Source organism: Acartia tonsa, chromosome 3 (genome assembly GCF_053477335.1).
Source record: "Acartia tonsa isolate MP-2025a chromosome 3, ASM5347733v1, whole genome shotgun sequence".
NCBI classification, from domain to species: Eukaryota; Metazoa; Arthropoda; class Copepoda; order Calanoida; family Acartiidae; genus Acartia; species Acartia tonsa.
Genome location: NC_137262.1, coordinates 54,455,578 through 54,471,152, shown reverse-complemented (window position 1 = coordinate 54,471,152; position 15,575 = coordinate 54,455,578). Strand labels below are relative to the sequence as shown.

At 32.1% G+C, this 15,575-nt stretch overlaps 1 protein-coding gene across 1 annotated transcript; it reads right to left on the bottom strand.

Moving 5' to 3' along the window:
• Positions 1–599: 599 nt before the first annotated feature.
• Positions 600–6,081, bottom strand: LOC145314588 (serine/threonine-protein phosphatase PP1-gamma catalytic subunit B-like). Its single transcript, XM_080154571.1, has 7 exons — positions 5,814–6,081; positions 5,308–5,396; positions 4,621–4,731; positions 4,103–4,180; positions 3,548–3,651; positions 2,908–3,082; positions 600–2,315 (listed from the first exon to the last, which is right to left on the bottom strand). The coding sequence occupies exons 1-7, from the start codon at positions 6,045–6,047 to the stop codon at positions 2,084–2,086; spliced, it is 1,023 nt and encodes a 340-aa protein (XP_080010697.1). The 5' UTR covers positions 6,048–6,081; the 3' UTR covers positions 600–2,083.
• Between the last annotated feature and the right edge of the window lie 9,494 nt (positions 6,082–15,575).

Here is a 15,575-nt window from a genome sequence, read left to right as displayed (position 1 = left end):
CAAATTCAAGAATTCAATTGGTTCACTAGTTATCGAAATCTTTAGCTGCACACAAAAAAACTTAACTACTTTGTATAATACTAGCGGCTACGCCCCTAGAAGCCTCTAGGGGCACTGGTAGGAGGGGGAAAAGTCGACCTTAACACAATTTAAAATTTGCATTTAAAAAGAGTTAAAAAATATTTTTGGGGGGAGGGGGGTAAAGAAACCCTCTCCAAAAATAGTTTAAAACCTTCCCAGGACCTATAGGAAGCTTCACAGTAAAGGAGAACAATATCGGTTTAGCAGTTAGCAAGATCCTTCAGGACAGACAAAAAACGCTTACTACTTTATATAATAGGATGAGAACGTTCTAAACAGAATAACAAAAGGAAGGACAAAAAAATGATAGAGCAGCTCTGCTAATTAAACTTTTTAAGTAACACATAAGTATGTATGTATGTATTTCAGAATTTAACTATCGATAATACAATTTATAATAAAATAATATAGAATAAATTACGAAATGTGTTTATGTACAATGATAGTAGAGCTTAGTACACCTCTTTTAGTACAGGCAGTTCATGTAGATGTTTTACTACTAACTCGTTTTTGATAAGTTGAACATGAATATTTATTTTTACAGCTTTTTTTTACAAAAGATAAGTAAATATTTTAAACCAAAGATAAATATTTTCAAATATACAATAATATAAAATCATTTATTTTTAAAACCGAAGCTTTCTATAATTAGGGTCGGTCCGTCCATACGTACATCCGCCCGTCCGAAACGGTTAGCTCTTTTCGATAATTTGAAGTTGTTAGAATTGTTCTATCGATTTCAAACTTTGCATTATAACATTTAGGTACGATTTAGAAAGCGTAGCAACTCTAACTGGAAAGTCCGTACGTTCATTTAAAACATGTTGATTTTTAACCTATTTTTGACAAAAAAATTTTATGTAAAAAAAATTATCCTATTTATCCGATTTTTAGTAGCGAAGCTACTCTATAATTTACAATGTCCGTCCGTCCGTCTGTCCGTCTGTCCGTCCGTCCGTCCGTCTGTCCGTCCGTAATTAATGAATTGGGGGAAACGTGATTTTCTCGGCTCCTATTAAAGATAGAGAGCTGAAATTTTTTGACAACATTCCCATCATTAAGGAGCAAAATTAACTATAAAACATCAACGGCGATCGGACTGCTTTTTAGCAGGTTTTAGGCTATTTTTTATATTTTCCAAATTTTCCCCATATCTTTGGTGTTTATGGTCCGATTTTCAAAAAATTTTCAGTTGAAGATATCAAAATTAAATTTCCCGTCATTTGAAGAAAACAACAATGACGGTCAGACTGCCTTTTTGCAGGTTTTTGGCTATTTTAATATTTTTCACATTTTCCCCATATCTTTGGTGTTTATGGTCCGATTTTCAAAATTTTTCCAGTTAAAGATATCAAAATTAAGTTTCCTGTCGTTTGAAGAAAACAACAATGACAGTCAGACTGCCTTTTTGCAGGTTTTGGGCTATTTTTCATATTTTTCACATTTTTACCCATATCTTTGGTGTTTATGGTCCAATTTTCAAAATTTTTTCAGTTAAAGATATTAAAATTAAATTTCTGGCGTTTTAAGAAAAGAAACAATGGCGGCCAAACTGACTTTTAGCAGGTTTTTGGCTATTTTTATATGTTTGACATATTTCCCCATATCTTTGGTATTTTTGGTCCAATTTTAAAACTTTTTTGCATTAACAGTTTCAACATATTTTTTCCATTGTTATGTGCATCTAGTATGTAATTTACTTTAACCGTCTTCATCATACAAAATAAAACAAGGTTTAGTGTTTATTTTCTCCAACAAATCTATTCTTGATTTTAATAAATACGCTTTAAATCTACTTCTACGTATACCCATCCACAATTTTTGTGCTTCGCTACTTATGGATGTTGTCATCCTTGTTGAATACTGATTCCTATTAAAACAAGGTACATTGTTATGCGAAGAATTTCTATAATCAAGTCCTACAAATGTAGGTTTGTTCTTAAACAGTAATTTGTATTTTAACAGTTTTGTATCATATATGGATGTTGTTATCCTTGTTATTTTATTTCTTAGCTCTTGGTGGTGTATCAGGGTGACCTTTCTTTAAACCACTATAGGAAGATTTATTTTTATCAGCAGGCTTCAGAATCTGGAAAGAACACATCAGACTTTCATCCACTGTCATAAGCGCGCCAGCGTTGTCAAATTCCCCACAGAAATTTGGCGCACTGAACAGGGTCACCAACTGACGTTTAGCAAAGAATTCATATCCGTCTTCTACTACTTGATGCGCTCTTGATACATAGAATAATAGAAGATAGAATTAAGGAGAATTTAAGAAATAGCATACTTGTTATATTTAGAGTGGGATCGTCTGCCCTTCCACATGTTCATCTATTTGCTAGTTCTTAATTAATATTTAATGCCTATAATTTGACTCTTTACGTTAAAAAGAAAAAGAAAAAAAGATATGAGGGGTAATTAATACAGGGGGCTATTTCTTTTGAAATGTTGAATGTATTCTTTACCTATTAAAAGCTTCAATGTAGTTGAAAACCATATATTTCCAGCATTTAGCGAGATCTTAAGCTTCAGACAAAAAACCTTACTACTTTATAAAATAGACTAGCGGCTTCGCCCCTTGGGGGATTTTTTGGTTTTTGGGGGGGTTGGGGGTGTCCCACCCCCCGAGAAAATAGCTTAAAACCACCACAGGACCAATAGGTAGATACCCTGAAGAGTAGAATCCGATCGGTTCAGTGGTTACCGAGATCTTAAGGGACAGACAGACAGACAGACGGTCAGACGGACAGACGGACAGACAGACATCGTTCTACTTTGTATTATAGATTATACTATTTTTTTCTATCAATAATTATTCTATGCCTTGCAACTAGATCCAGATCATGTTTCGCCAGAAACTTGGTGACCACGTCCCTGCCAAAGGTGAAGCTGATCCCGCGGTCATTCTCTGCCCAGCCCTGCGTGTCTTTGTCAGGGTCTGACCACAAGAGGTCGGATAGCAGGCCCTGGTCGGGTATATCCGTCGGACGCATTATCCGTCTAATTATAGAGTAGAGTTATTAACAAAAAGTATAATCCTTAGAAAAACTAAATATTCTGAACGAGGCTTGTGATTTGAAGCAGATTTAATTTAGCTATGACATAATGGGTTGGCCTATTTTTTCAAGAATGACCTAATTTATTTAATGAAGTTAAAATGTCAGTTAGCAACACTTAGTTAATTAAGAAAGGTCGTATGGAATTGGAATGATCCTTTTATGTAAGCCAATTCAATAGATCTAACCTTCTTTTGTCATGCATCTAAGGAGCCATTTGAAGCAAAACACTTTGTTGTAAAGTTTCAAATAATAAGTCAGGTAGATTAATTCTACTTTTTTTAAAAAATGATCTATATAAAAACAAAATTGTGGCCGTGATTTTATAATTTGAAATTGGCAAAGCAAATAAACTTATAAGTCTTTAAATTTAACATGATCCTATTTTATTTGTTTAATATCTCTATTCCTAATTTGATCCATATTCTGTAGGTCAGGTGATAGTCCTCCGTGACAACAAAATATCTTTTCGTCAACAATAGCAGCTACTGGCAAACAGTTGAAACAATCTAACAACAAAATTTCTCCTCAAACTAATCTAAAAGAATATAAACTCTTTCACGCCTGTAGCATAAACGGTAACGCAACCGCGAGTTTTTTCAAGGTAATGGGTTCGATTCCCAGTCAAAACTACGCATCAATAAAAGTCAGATGAAATGTGACAGAATAGTTAGATTGAGGGGTATGTACTAATGTAGTCCTATTACACTGATGCTTAATATCTCAATAACTACTGAACCGATAGGGTTCTCTATTTAAGGTAAGCTTCACATGTGCCCTAATAAGGTTTTAGGCTATTTCATTTTGCATTTAAGTTCTAGAATGGTTTAAGCTATATATTTGACCTTCTTTGTCCCGTCGATACAGCTCCTATAACTCACTTTGTCAGTTTGTCCATCCATGAGTTTTTTGTGCTTTCCTACATGTTATTCTTGATTTTAATTTGAAGGAGAAAAATTCCTGTGAATGTTTTCCATAATTTGATGTTATATCTTCTCTTACACTCATCATAGAAACCATAGATTCTATTTACACTCGCACTTACAATGTCAGGTGCATGACACTTTTTTGTAATTTATCATAAAACTGTAATTTGGCAACCTAATTAGGACCTAGGTAAAATTCAGGGATCTTAAGGGATAAGACAATGGAAAATAAATTAATGTACACCCTCAATGACAAATAAAATAATCTCTTTTAAAAATATTTAATGAAAACTTAATGAACCAACCAATAAAAATTCAATAAAAGTACCCGGACTTTTTTTTAAAAAGTCAAACTTTGGATACCATGTATTTTATAATCCAATGTCCCCTCCCTCCATATAAATATCTTTCTTAATTTTTTGGCATTACAATTAAATGTCCTATCAAATTAAATTACATACTTTGAAAATAACATTGCTATACAATTTTGAAGACTAATTTAAAAAAGAATATTTCATTTTTTTTAAATTGTTTTTCTGTAAAGTTTCATGCACCTCTCATGGTTGCCGCGTAGGAGGAAAAAGTTTTCTGGATATTTAATTTTGTATGCCAGAAGGAGGCAAATAGTTTCTAGGCTATACTTTCCTCTGTCTACATAGTCACCTGGTATTTAAGCAAACAAAATATAGAAGTTAGAATTATAGTTTTAGAAAAAAAAATTTTGTAATCTAATCTAAGTTCCAATCATAGAGTAGCTGAACTATTCTGAATTTTCTATCAATTATTCTTATTCCTTATCAATTAACATATTATTATTTTAAAGTAATAAAAAGTATTTTAATTTAGAGATATAAAAATACAACTTGATCATTTTTATTGCATAGCTACTGCAAAGTAGCTGGACAAAGTGTCTAAAAAAATCTGTTTTGTGACGTCATCTCTTTTTAGGGGTTTCTCTCCATATCAACTTTCATCTCCCTCATTTTTATGACGTCACATTGCTGATTTTTGAGACACCTTGTCTAGCTACACTAAGCATACGTTTAATAAAGGTGACAAAATCCACAAGAGCGAAGTTTTAAATTAAGACGGTAGTACAAATGAACATTTTATCTTGTTAAAAAATAATAAGCAGAACATATATTTATAAGTGTAAACAAAATTGCATGTAAATTTGAACCTTATTGATCCGCTGCTTATTAATGTAGAGTTCTTGATATTTTCTATATTTAGTTTTCCCTAAGAATAGATAGTTAGCCTCAGGTGGAAAGCCTCCACATTCAAACAGCCTCAACAGATCATAATATTGCCCGTGAATATCTCCACAAATCTGAGATCAGAATCAATTTCCAGTTTATTTGAATCAGAGCCTTTAGGACTTTTAAAATTATCAACTACTTTCTGTTATCCTATATATTATTACTTGAATGTTACACTAGATTTTCATGTACTTTGATAAAGTGATGCTGGAATCTGGCTAAAATAATTATCTCCCCCCCTCCCCATTCACTTCTTTTACTCAATCCCTTCCCAGTGTTGGATCAACGAACTGACTAATAAATGAGGTCCATATTGGCAAGATAAATTGACCAAAAGTTTTCCCTTGTCATAAATCCATTGATATCTTTAACCTATACCCAGATTTAAATTCTTTAAATTTCTGTAAAAATATTAAATAGATCTTAAAAATAATATATTATTAAAAGGAGTTTTGTATGTAGTCAAAGCCATGCAAAAAGGAAATTGCCTTGAGTGGTGCATCTAATTCCAGCAATATTGGTTGACTTAGGAAAACCTCTTTGGATTTCAAACACAGACCACGTATCTCACTTTCACCCAGATTCACAGACTTGCAGGGCTTCGAGCCCCGCACCTCCAGCAGCCTGGTTATAATGCTGTCAATGTTTAACTTTATGTTCAAGTCTTTGTCTTTGTCTTGGTCCATTTTGCCACCAGCCCAACGTCCCAACTTGGAAGTCATTTGCTAGCTCACTAATTGAAGGGTCAGAGACTTATATACTTTAAAACAGATGATAGAACGAAGCAAATATATGATGTAAAGATTTAGGGAATGTAAAGCATTTAATAATATATCTGAGTTAGAAATATATTTTTTCTTCTTAAAAATGATATAATTTTACTATAATTTTGAAGTGTTTCAAAATAATTATTATTCTTATGTTATATGTTGTTCAATATAAAAAATATAGGGTATAGTCCCTTTCGTGGCAACGCTGCTTAGGGGGGCGATTCTTCGTTTTTTCACAGTAGCTTTTCTCCTATTTCTAGTCCCTGCGGGGGACTCTATCCCTGCGTGGCCAATTGCCTAACCCTGTGGGGAAATCACCTAACCCAATATAACCTAAAATAACCTATCAAAAGCCATTTTAAAAATACGACAAGTCGCCCCTTATGGGGCGTTGCCACAAAAGGGACTATTCCCAAAATATAATATTTAAGATATACTGTTATTTTTGAGTTGTGAAAAAGTTTGTGACTAAAGAATTTTTTATTGTTCTATTCGTTTTTAAGTATAATTATCTCTGTCCCTATGTAAATCACTAAAACACAAGTTGTCTCACAGCAAAGGTTTCTAGTAAAATGACTCAAATAATTTTCTCTCTGATGAAATACATTAATCCTTATCTTTTTTTCTTGTGGCAAAGTTTTCATACATTTGTTTTTGTTCGTACATGCGTAAATGCGTCTATAGGTCTTATCCCCATAATGCCGTTAAATACAAACCAAAGTGTATTCAAGGGTGTCCGAACGAATTTTTGGAAATAAATGAGATTTAACCGTACCCCTAACCTAAAAAAATTATGACAATCTTGGAAGTCCTCGAGTCCAAGCTTTTAAATCCTTTTTGTTTATTAAATCTATGCATTACAAGAAAATTTAAGCTGCATTTTTTCTTATTTTTTTTGCAGCTAAAAGGCAGGTGCAATTGCTTCGGGTTTGCTGTGTATTTAACTTGGATTGTCTGTTATAAGATCTGTGACGGCGGCTTTATTGGATGCAGTCTTCCTTGTTTTATTAAGCACATGTATATGCACAATATTTTTTTATGAAAATAGAAATTTTTAACAGTAAAACTACTATTTAATTTGAAATAATTGTAAGTCTGTCAATAACGCTTGAAATAAAAGACGAGTCAATAACACAAAAGAAACCATAAATTTTATTACTTATATTTAATGTCTAAATTATTTTACCGGTACTTTTTTTCAGTATGGCTTTAATCAATAACCGCTGGATTAAAACCGGTTCTCAGCCTTTCTGAAAAATCGAGTATTACATCGAATTACAGACAATTTTCAATCAATATTAAAATAAAAATCCTGAAATTAATACCAGTTTTGTTAGCTTTTGTTTTTAATTCTACATTTTAATATCCGCGAAAAGCTGTTTATAATACGAAGCTATAAATAACGATTCTTTCATTCTATGTTCTAATCCTTATCAGTTAAAAAGTGGTTTTTACTACCGTGTTATCTTTATAATTGATTTATAGTATACTCTTTTTATGACAAAGTAATGTTAATTGATTTTTAGCTGCAATGCATCTCTGGAAATGTTGATAAACTTATTGGTAATTTCTATTTTTAATATGTTGATAATTTGTTTCTTTTTTTTGACAATCGACAAGTAAAAATATTTTTTTTTTCTGATTTATGCTTAAATTCACGGATCTATGTTCGTATGTTATTAATGTGTAATAATCTTTATCTAAAATATGATGAAATTTTATCAGGCGCTGAACTAATTTTTCTGACATCATAGTTTCATTATAATCTAGGTATGCTATTTTCTTGACTGCTTTGTTATTTTATGCAAATTGTAAATTTTATATTAGCAACTTTATTGATTTGAAATAGTGTAAGATAGTTTACATTTACTATTTCGTAATACTATTTCCCACTTCCTGTAATTAAAAGTAAATACTTTCCTTCATTTAATAGAGTGTTTGGTGTTTACATAAAACAGCTACTAAAAACGGGGAGGGAGGAAATACTGAACAGCAAATTAAATTATCTCCTAAAGTTGATTATTAGTAGATTAAAGGGTAATTTCAACATTTCAACTGAATCTACCTCATAAGTGCATTTGACAATTTAAGTCAACTTTCAATTTGCAAGTTACATTGTAAAGAAGAACCATATTCTTCGGTACACACAGACAGAAATTCTGGTGCTTTTATACATAAGGATTTCTATCTACTACATTTGCAGAACACTTGGTCAAAGAATTCAATTATAACAAACAATTTATAATAGTTTGACATGAGAACAGATATCCCAATAAAAGTTTGAATTATCAAGCCCTCCTGTAACAATTAAAGTTATTTAATTTCTTTTAAAATCTTTGCCCCTATATCCCCTATTTTAGCTTTTAAAACTTTTAATTTGTTAGGAATAGTGTGGAATTTCGTTTACGGAGGTAAAAAATCTGCCAAAGACAAACATGAAGTTTTCTTAAAATTTGTTGAACTTTTTGAGATTTTAAGATTTAACTAACCATAAAAGTACTAGTTTTCCAATATAAAAAAAGAAAAATTATAATTGTATACTAATATCTGTCAAACGCATTATAAAAGCTAAAAGCAGATGGCCAAGGCTTACCCACTAATTTCTAAACATTTTTGACACATTTTCTGTACAAAAAAGCTTCTTTTTTTTAGCAAAGCTATTCTTAAATTAGTGGTATGTCAATATGTTACTTAAAAACATTTTCTATTTTTCTCATTAGATAATTTCATAAACCAGCAGAAAACGCTGCTATCATTTTTAGTAGCGAAGCTACTCTATAATTCACAATGTCCGTCCGTCCGTCTGTCCGTCCGTCTGTCCGTCTGTCCGTCCGTCCGTCTGTCCGTCCGTCCGTAATTAATGAATTGGGGGAAACGTGATTTTCTCGGCTCCTATAAAAGATAGAATTCTGAAATTTTTTGACAACATTCCCATCATCAAGGAGCACAATTAACTATAAAACACCAATGGCGGTCGGACTGCTTTTTAGCAGGTTTTAGGCTATTTTTTATATTTTCCAAATTTTCCCCATATCTTTGGTGTTTATGGTCCGATTTTCGAAATTTTTTCAGTTAAAGATATCAAAATTAAATTTCCCGTCATTTGAAGAAAACAACAATGACGGTCAGACTGCCTTTTTGCAGGTTTTTGGCTATTTTTATATTTTTCACATTTTTCCCCATATCTTTGGTGTTTATGGTCCGATTTTGGAAATTTTTTCAGTTAAAGATATCAAAATTAAATTTCTGGCATTTTAAGAAAAGAAACAATGGCGGCCAAACTGCCTTTTAGCAGGTTTTGGGCTATTTTTATATGTTTGACATATTTCCCCATATCTTTGGAATTTTTGGTCTAATTTTAAAACTTTTTTGCATTAACAGTTTCAAAATATTTTTTCCCATTGTTATGTGCATCTAGTATGTAATTTACTTTAACCGTCTTCATCATACAAAATAAAACAAGGTTTTGTGTTTTCCCAATAAATCTATTCTTGATTTTAATAAATACACTTTAAATCTACTTTTACATATTCCCATCCACAATTTTTGTGCTTCGCTACTTATGGATGTTGTCATCCTTGTTTGAAATAATTAAACATATTGACTATGTAATATTGTATTTATGAATGCTGTCATCCTTGTTTATTTTAAGCGTCTAGCTGCCAATGTCAATAGATGTGCCCTGTCCATTTTTTCATGGTAGATTAAAATATCAAACAAAATTTTGACTTTAATATATATTTTTTAAAATGACAATATTTGTGAGATTTTAAAGAAGGTTTGTTAAATATGGGGTAGTGAGCAATAACTTTATAAATATTAAATTTGGTTAATAGGGTTCATACGTCATGATGGCCTATTCCTAAAGCTTTAATGAATTTGACCAAGGGTGTGCAAAAGATTTTGACTTGGGATGTAAAAATTGTAAACAATTTTTGTACACCCACCTCCCCCAATTGCATTTTTTTGTTGGAAATTTTATATTACCCACCCTAATCTGAATTTTTTCTGAATTTTTTTTTCTGAATTCAATGCGATTTGGGATAACACACACGCCCCCCCCCCCTTGCCTTCAAAAATACTCTTTAATGGTTTGCTCATAGTTTATGATTTATAATACATTTGTATATGTCCTTTAATTAAGAACCAATATTCCACTTTTGGTGGTTTTCCTTCCCCAAATCCAAGGAAAGTGACAGAGAATCAAGAAAAAAAAAATACTAAAAGTAACAGGATGTTTGTTAATGTGGGTCTATTTGTACCGAAGGATCTCGCTGCCTTTTGAACCAATATGGTTCTCTTTTACAATGTTCTTCTTATAGGTCCTGGAACGGTTTTTGATAGAAATCGCACCTAGAAATAATTAACCCCTCTAATAGTTGTTTTGCAGTTTAAACCAAAATTATTAAAATATTTCAAAGTTTTGATTTCTATGCTTATAGCTTTATTTAGTTTTTTTTTATTTTGCATAAATATTTCAAGAGGATACTTATCTAAATCCTTTTTAGTACATACAGAAAGTCAGGGATTAGACCATTGCCGATAAATGTATGTACATCTCAAATAATGTTACATAAATTACCCCTTTTGCAGTTAGTTTAGTAGTTGAAATAATTGTACACTCAACTTAATGAACAAACCAATAAAAATTCAATGTTGTTGACGAATGAGAAAAAACTTTATCATAAAATTTTGGGGACTAGTTTAATAAACAACCCAATGTCGTCTCCCTCCCTGATATAAAGTCCACATACAGTCTAGTAGTTGTGACATTTCCGCCCCTCAATCATTTTCTTACTTACTCAGATAATGGAAAGTTACATTTGAACAGGGATAAATGGATATTAATATATGTTAGAATTCAAAATTAATTAACTGGCACATATAGTTTAAAGCAGGAATAGAGGAAGAGAAAATTGAGAGTGTTCATTAAACTGAAGTTTCCAAGGGGTTAAATGGAAAATGAGGTTAAGAAATGCTGTTTCGGTGTTTACCTTAAACCATCGTAACTGACACTGCTGTCATAATATCTGTTTAACTGTTTACACTCTTAGTCGTGGTCAAACCAGCCAAATTGGCCGATGCTAGCCTCACTACATATATTTTTTCACTATGCAGATAAATGGATTTGCTTTTTAGTTCAAATAAAATTTAGTACAAAGAACAATTATACAAAAAATGTTCAAAATATGTTAAATTAATGGTTTATAATGTTGTCCATTTTAACTTCTTTTTTTAATTCCTTTTACCACTGTTTTTGAAATGATAATGGATAAGGTGATGGACTAGTATATCCCCTACTTCTAGCTTATAAGTAATACACATAATTCATCTTAGTAGCGAATCTACTTCACTACTTAAATGACCGTCCTTTAACATATAGATTTAAAAGCTCAAAATATAGGGTTCAATTAAAAGTATTTGCATTAGAATTAAAGTTTTGTAATATAAAAGGGGTAGAATTTGTTACCTTTGTCCCGTTAGATCTCGTAAACTTCATGACCAAATATTCTCTCAATTCTATTTTCAAATGAGACACATCCATTATTTTAAATAAAATAAAACAAAGAAAAATAGTTTGAGAGAGAAAGGAAGATTGACATCATTAAATATTTATTCAATAAAGAGTTATCTACAAAATCCTATAAATCTCTGAACACCTTTTCTTTATATCTATTAGTATCTTTATATTCTACCACCGGCTACGCCCCAGATGCCTCTAGGAGCACTTGAGTAGGGGGTGTCGAATTTGATAACCCAATTTCTTATTTTAGATTTAAAACAAAAAGTAAAAAGAATTTGGGGGTTGGGAAATTTTTGAATTTTTGTTAAAGAAATTATTTTTTTTTGTGGGGGGATAATTTTTTTTTCTAGGGGTGATTTCTCTTAGGAGGGTGGTTGTACCCTCCCCCAAAATTGTAATAAACCTTTCCGGGATCTATGAGAAGATACCCTGTTAAGGAGAACCCATAGAGAAAAAAATAAAAGAGAGGAATCGAAGCAACTAGAATACGAAAATAGGCAGTGGGCCTAGAGGCCTACTCAGCGCTGTTGCCGCGCTAAAATTTATTGCTATTCCACTACTTTTCAAATGGGAGGATTAAAAATTATTAAAAAAAAATATTTTTTTACTTTTTACTATTTCCATATTTAGGGCAAGAATATTAGATTAGATATTTTCGTTTTAATGTTTTAATTAAAAATTACATAGAATTTTATTTTTATTTAAAAAAATTTGTTCATGAAAGATGAATCCTTCTATTTCTAAAAAGGGGGAAATTTTTTTCATAATGAATATTCAGCTGATTCTGACCGCCTACGGCTGTTTGCTAAATATCGCTTTTCTTTTTATTCACATTATTATTTATGATTGACTTACAAAAAGCCCTGGGCGGTTTTTGATTTTCGTCTGCTTCTAAATTTAGGGATGGGGAAGTAGTATTTTACCATGAAAAAGGGGTGAGTATTCATCCTCTTATCCTTTTTCCTTATGGTACAAACAGACACGCAGACAAACATCTTTTTACTTTACAAGGATTTTACTAAGTAGCCTTAGATCTAGTTAACTTCAGAACAGATTGAATTCTTCCTTTCAGGGAAGCTTCACAGGGATGGGTTTAGGCTATTTATTTTTAGATTTAAGTCTAATCCCACCCCCCCCCAAACCCGCCATTTACCGTTTCAAAGGTAGAGTCCCTAGATGCCAGGGGCGCAACCTCTTTTTTGAGATTCAAATAAATTGGAAAGGTCATAAAAATAGCCTAAACCATACCCAGACTTTTTAGTATGAATATAAAAAACACCATCCAAGGACCTAAAAGCAATCAGTGAATATAGACCTTTAGACATACGGATATGGCTTAATTATGAAATGACAGCGCTTCTAATAGCTAAAATCAATAGATAGATAGATAATGGATTATATGTTTGTTTACGATGGTCTAAATAATCTATGTATAAACCATAATAAATCCATCCATCATACCAATGAAAATATACCAAATATTATTGATCTATTTTTGATGGTTTACAATTTCATTTTGGGGGAATTTTATAGGTATTTTCAGGGATCTAGGAGGCTATAAATTGGTCCCTAAAGTTTTATAAACTATTGTTGGGTTTCATAATTTTCAATAGATTTTTGTCCAGAGGTGGATGTGATTTTGGAGGATTTTTCACGAAAACAATTTTGCCCCACTAAGCGATTAGTGGGGCAAATTTTTTTAAGAACTCACCTAAGTTGTTAAAAATAAGCAGTGCCCACGTTTTTTCCACCAATTACTTGTAACTTCTAAAAGGGTAACTTTGTTTATGATAATTTGGGGTGCGCATCAATTTATCGTCCATTGTCTTATTCCTTAATATCCCTATGTAATCCGAAATATAGATGAATATATTCTTTGATAATTAGGTGAAATGTTTGAATGTCTGTACCAAAAGAACTTACCAACCACTGCAATGGACCGATTTGGTTCTTCTTTACAGGGAATATTCATATAAATCCTAGAAATGGATTTGTTATTTCTTTTATCTTACACCCAATATTCATGTACTCTAATAAAGTAAAACTTGTAGCTGGCTAAAACACCCCTCCTCCCCAATCCAACCCTTTTCCCCCATATTCTTCCCTCCTACTGGATAAACGAACTGACCATTAAATGATTTTCATGTTAGCAACCTAAATTGATGACAATTTTCCCCCTGTCATAAACTCTATACGTAAATTCTATAGATTCATTATATTGAGCCATTTAGAGGTCAGACAAATTATTTTTAGAGTAATGGCCCTCCTAATCAGATGAAAAGTCTAATTGTTATATGTCTCATATTATGGTTATATGAGAGTATAGATCCAATCAAGTTAATCTAGATGACCTTAGGTCGAGTTTGGATCTGATAATTTCTTGTCAAATCACATATAATAACAAATCAGGGTGTGTTCACAATGAGACATATTTTTTATATTGTGTATAGGTTTTGTGCATTTGTGTAGTTAAAATTTAACCCACGACCACGGCTCTACATGTATCGCATCCGCTCGTCGTCGGGGAGATGATATGTTCGATCGCGGCTTAACACCGCGTCATATCTAAAGACGTTAAAAAAGGTTACTACATGCTATGTCAGGTGCGCGACAATTTTAGTTAGAGTAGGGGGCCCAAAACTGGCGCAACTCATTACCATTCACAGTTGGGACTTGCAAACAAAGGTCTTGCAATAAAAGAGTTGGTTGTCTGATGATTGCCTCGCCCTTATGAGGTACATGTTATAAAATGTTACTTCTTGTAAAATTAAATAATATATTTACTATAAATGATATTTTTTGGATAGCAGATAAAGGTTTCTCCTAGAATTCCAATTATGATCATAATGACGAGAAAAACTTATAGTTTTAACAGAAAAAGCTGAATTAATAAAGTTTCTTTTATTATGACAAGTTAAATTATGAAAATTGCTAAAATAACTTTGCTGTTTTTAAATCTAACTTACATCAATATATGAATGTGAATATGTATACTAACATGTAAACATAATCAACAAATTCATAATTACGTATTTCCTCAATATTTGTATGAAAATATGAAATTCCCATAACTAGATTTTTTTCTTTTTTAGAAGAATTCAGCTAATCTAGCGAAACTAAGACTAAAATTCGAAGAGGGAATTTTAGAAATTCTACCAGAATAGTTTATATTCGTGGAAAATTTCCTATAATACGACATATACATATTTTTCAGTATGGGTGAGAATCGGTTCTAATCAAGTGGTTATTAATCTGTTTCGAAGCTGTACCGGAAAGTATCCCCCCCTTCCGGTTTTTTCTATCTCATTTTCTGTGTGTGAAAGATAAAGAGCCCAAAACTGCTTGACTTTTTAGGTATGGGTATAACACATAACTGAGAGTTGGAATTTTTTTAATATCTCCATCCTGGCGGGCACAGGATGCCAGCAAACCTGGCAGGGTGATCCAGGTAAAGAGCAATTTTTTTTTGACTTAAAAAAAGCATTTTATCTTACTAAAATACTAAATTATCCTCTAGTAGTACATCCTTATATGAAATACAGGTGTTCAAGTCAATTTCAGGTTCCAGGTATGATCCTGCAGGTCCTGATCCTCCAGGTCTCCAGAAGTCTTTAAAAGGCTCCTGTGACCGCAATTTTTGACTTAGAGACTTCAAATTTTAAACTTAAGCTTTTCTCACATGTCTACATAACGTATTAAAATTTCATAAAGATCCGCCGCCGTTTTACCGCCGACCGCCGACTGCGGCGGCTGGCAGCTGCCAAGAACAGCTGCGGCCGCTGAAATTTATGTTTTGATATTTCTAATATAAAATTTACATAAAGATAAACATTTTCTGTGAAAAAATTGTTCTTCTAGCTTCAAATATAAGAAAATTATAGCCGTTTGAAATTTTTAAGTGAAAAAGGACCTAAAAACAAAGGTTGTTAAATAAAAGGGTGAAGGAAGCGAAAATT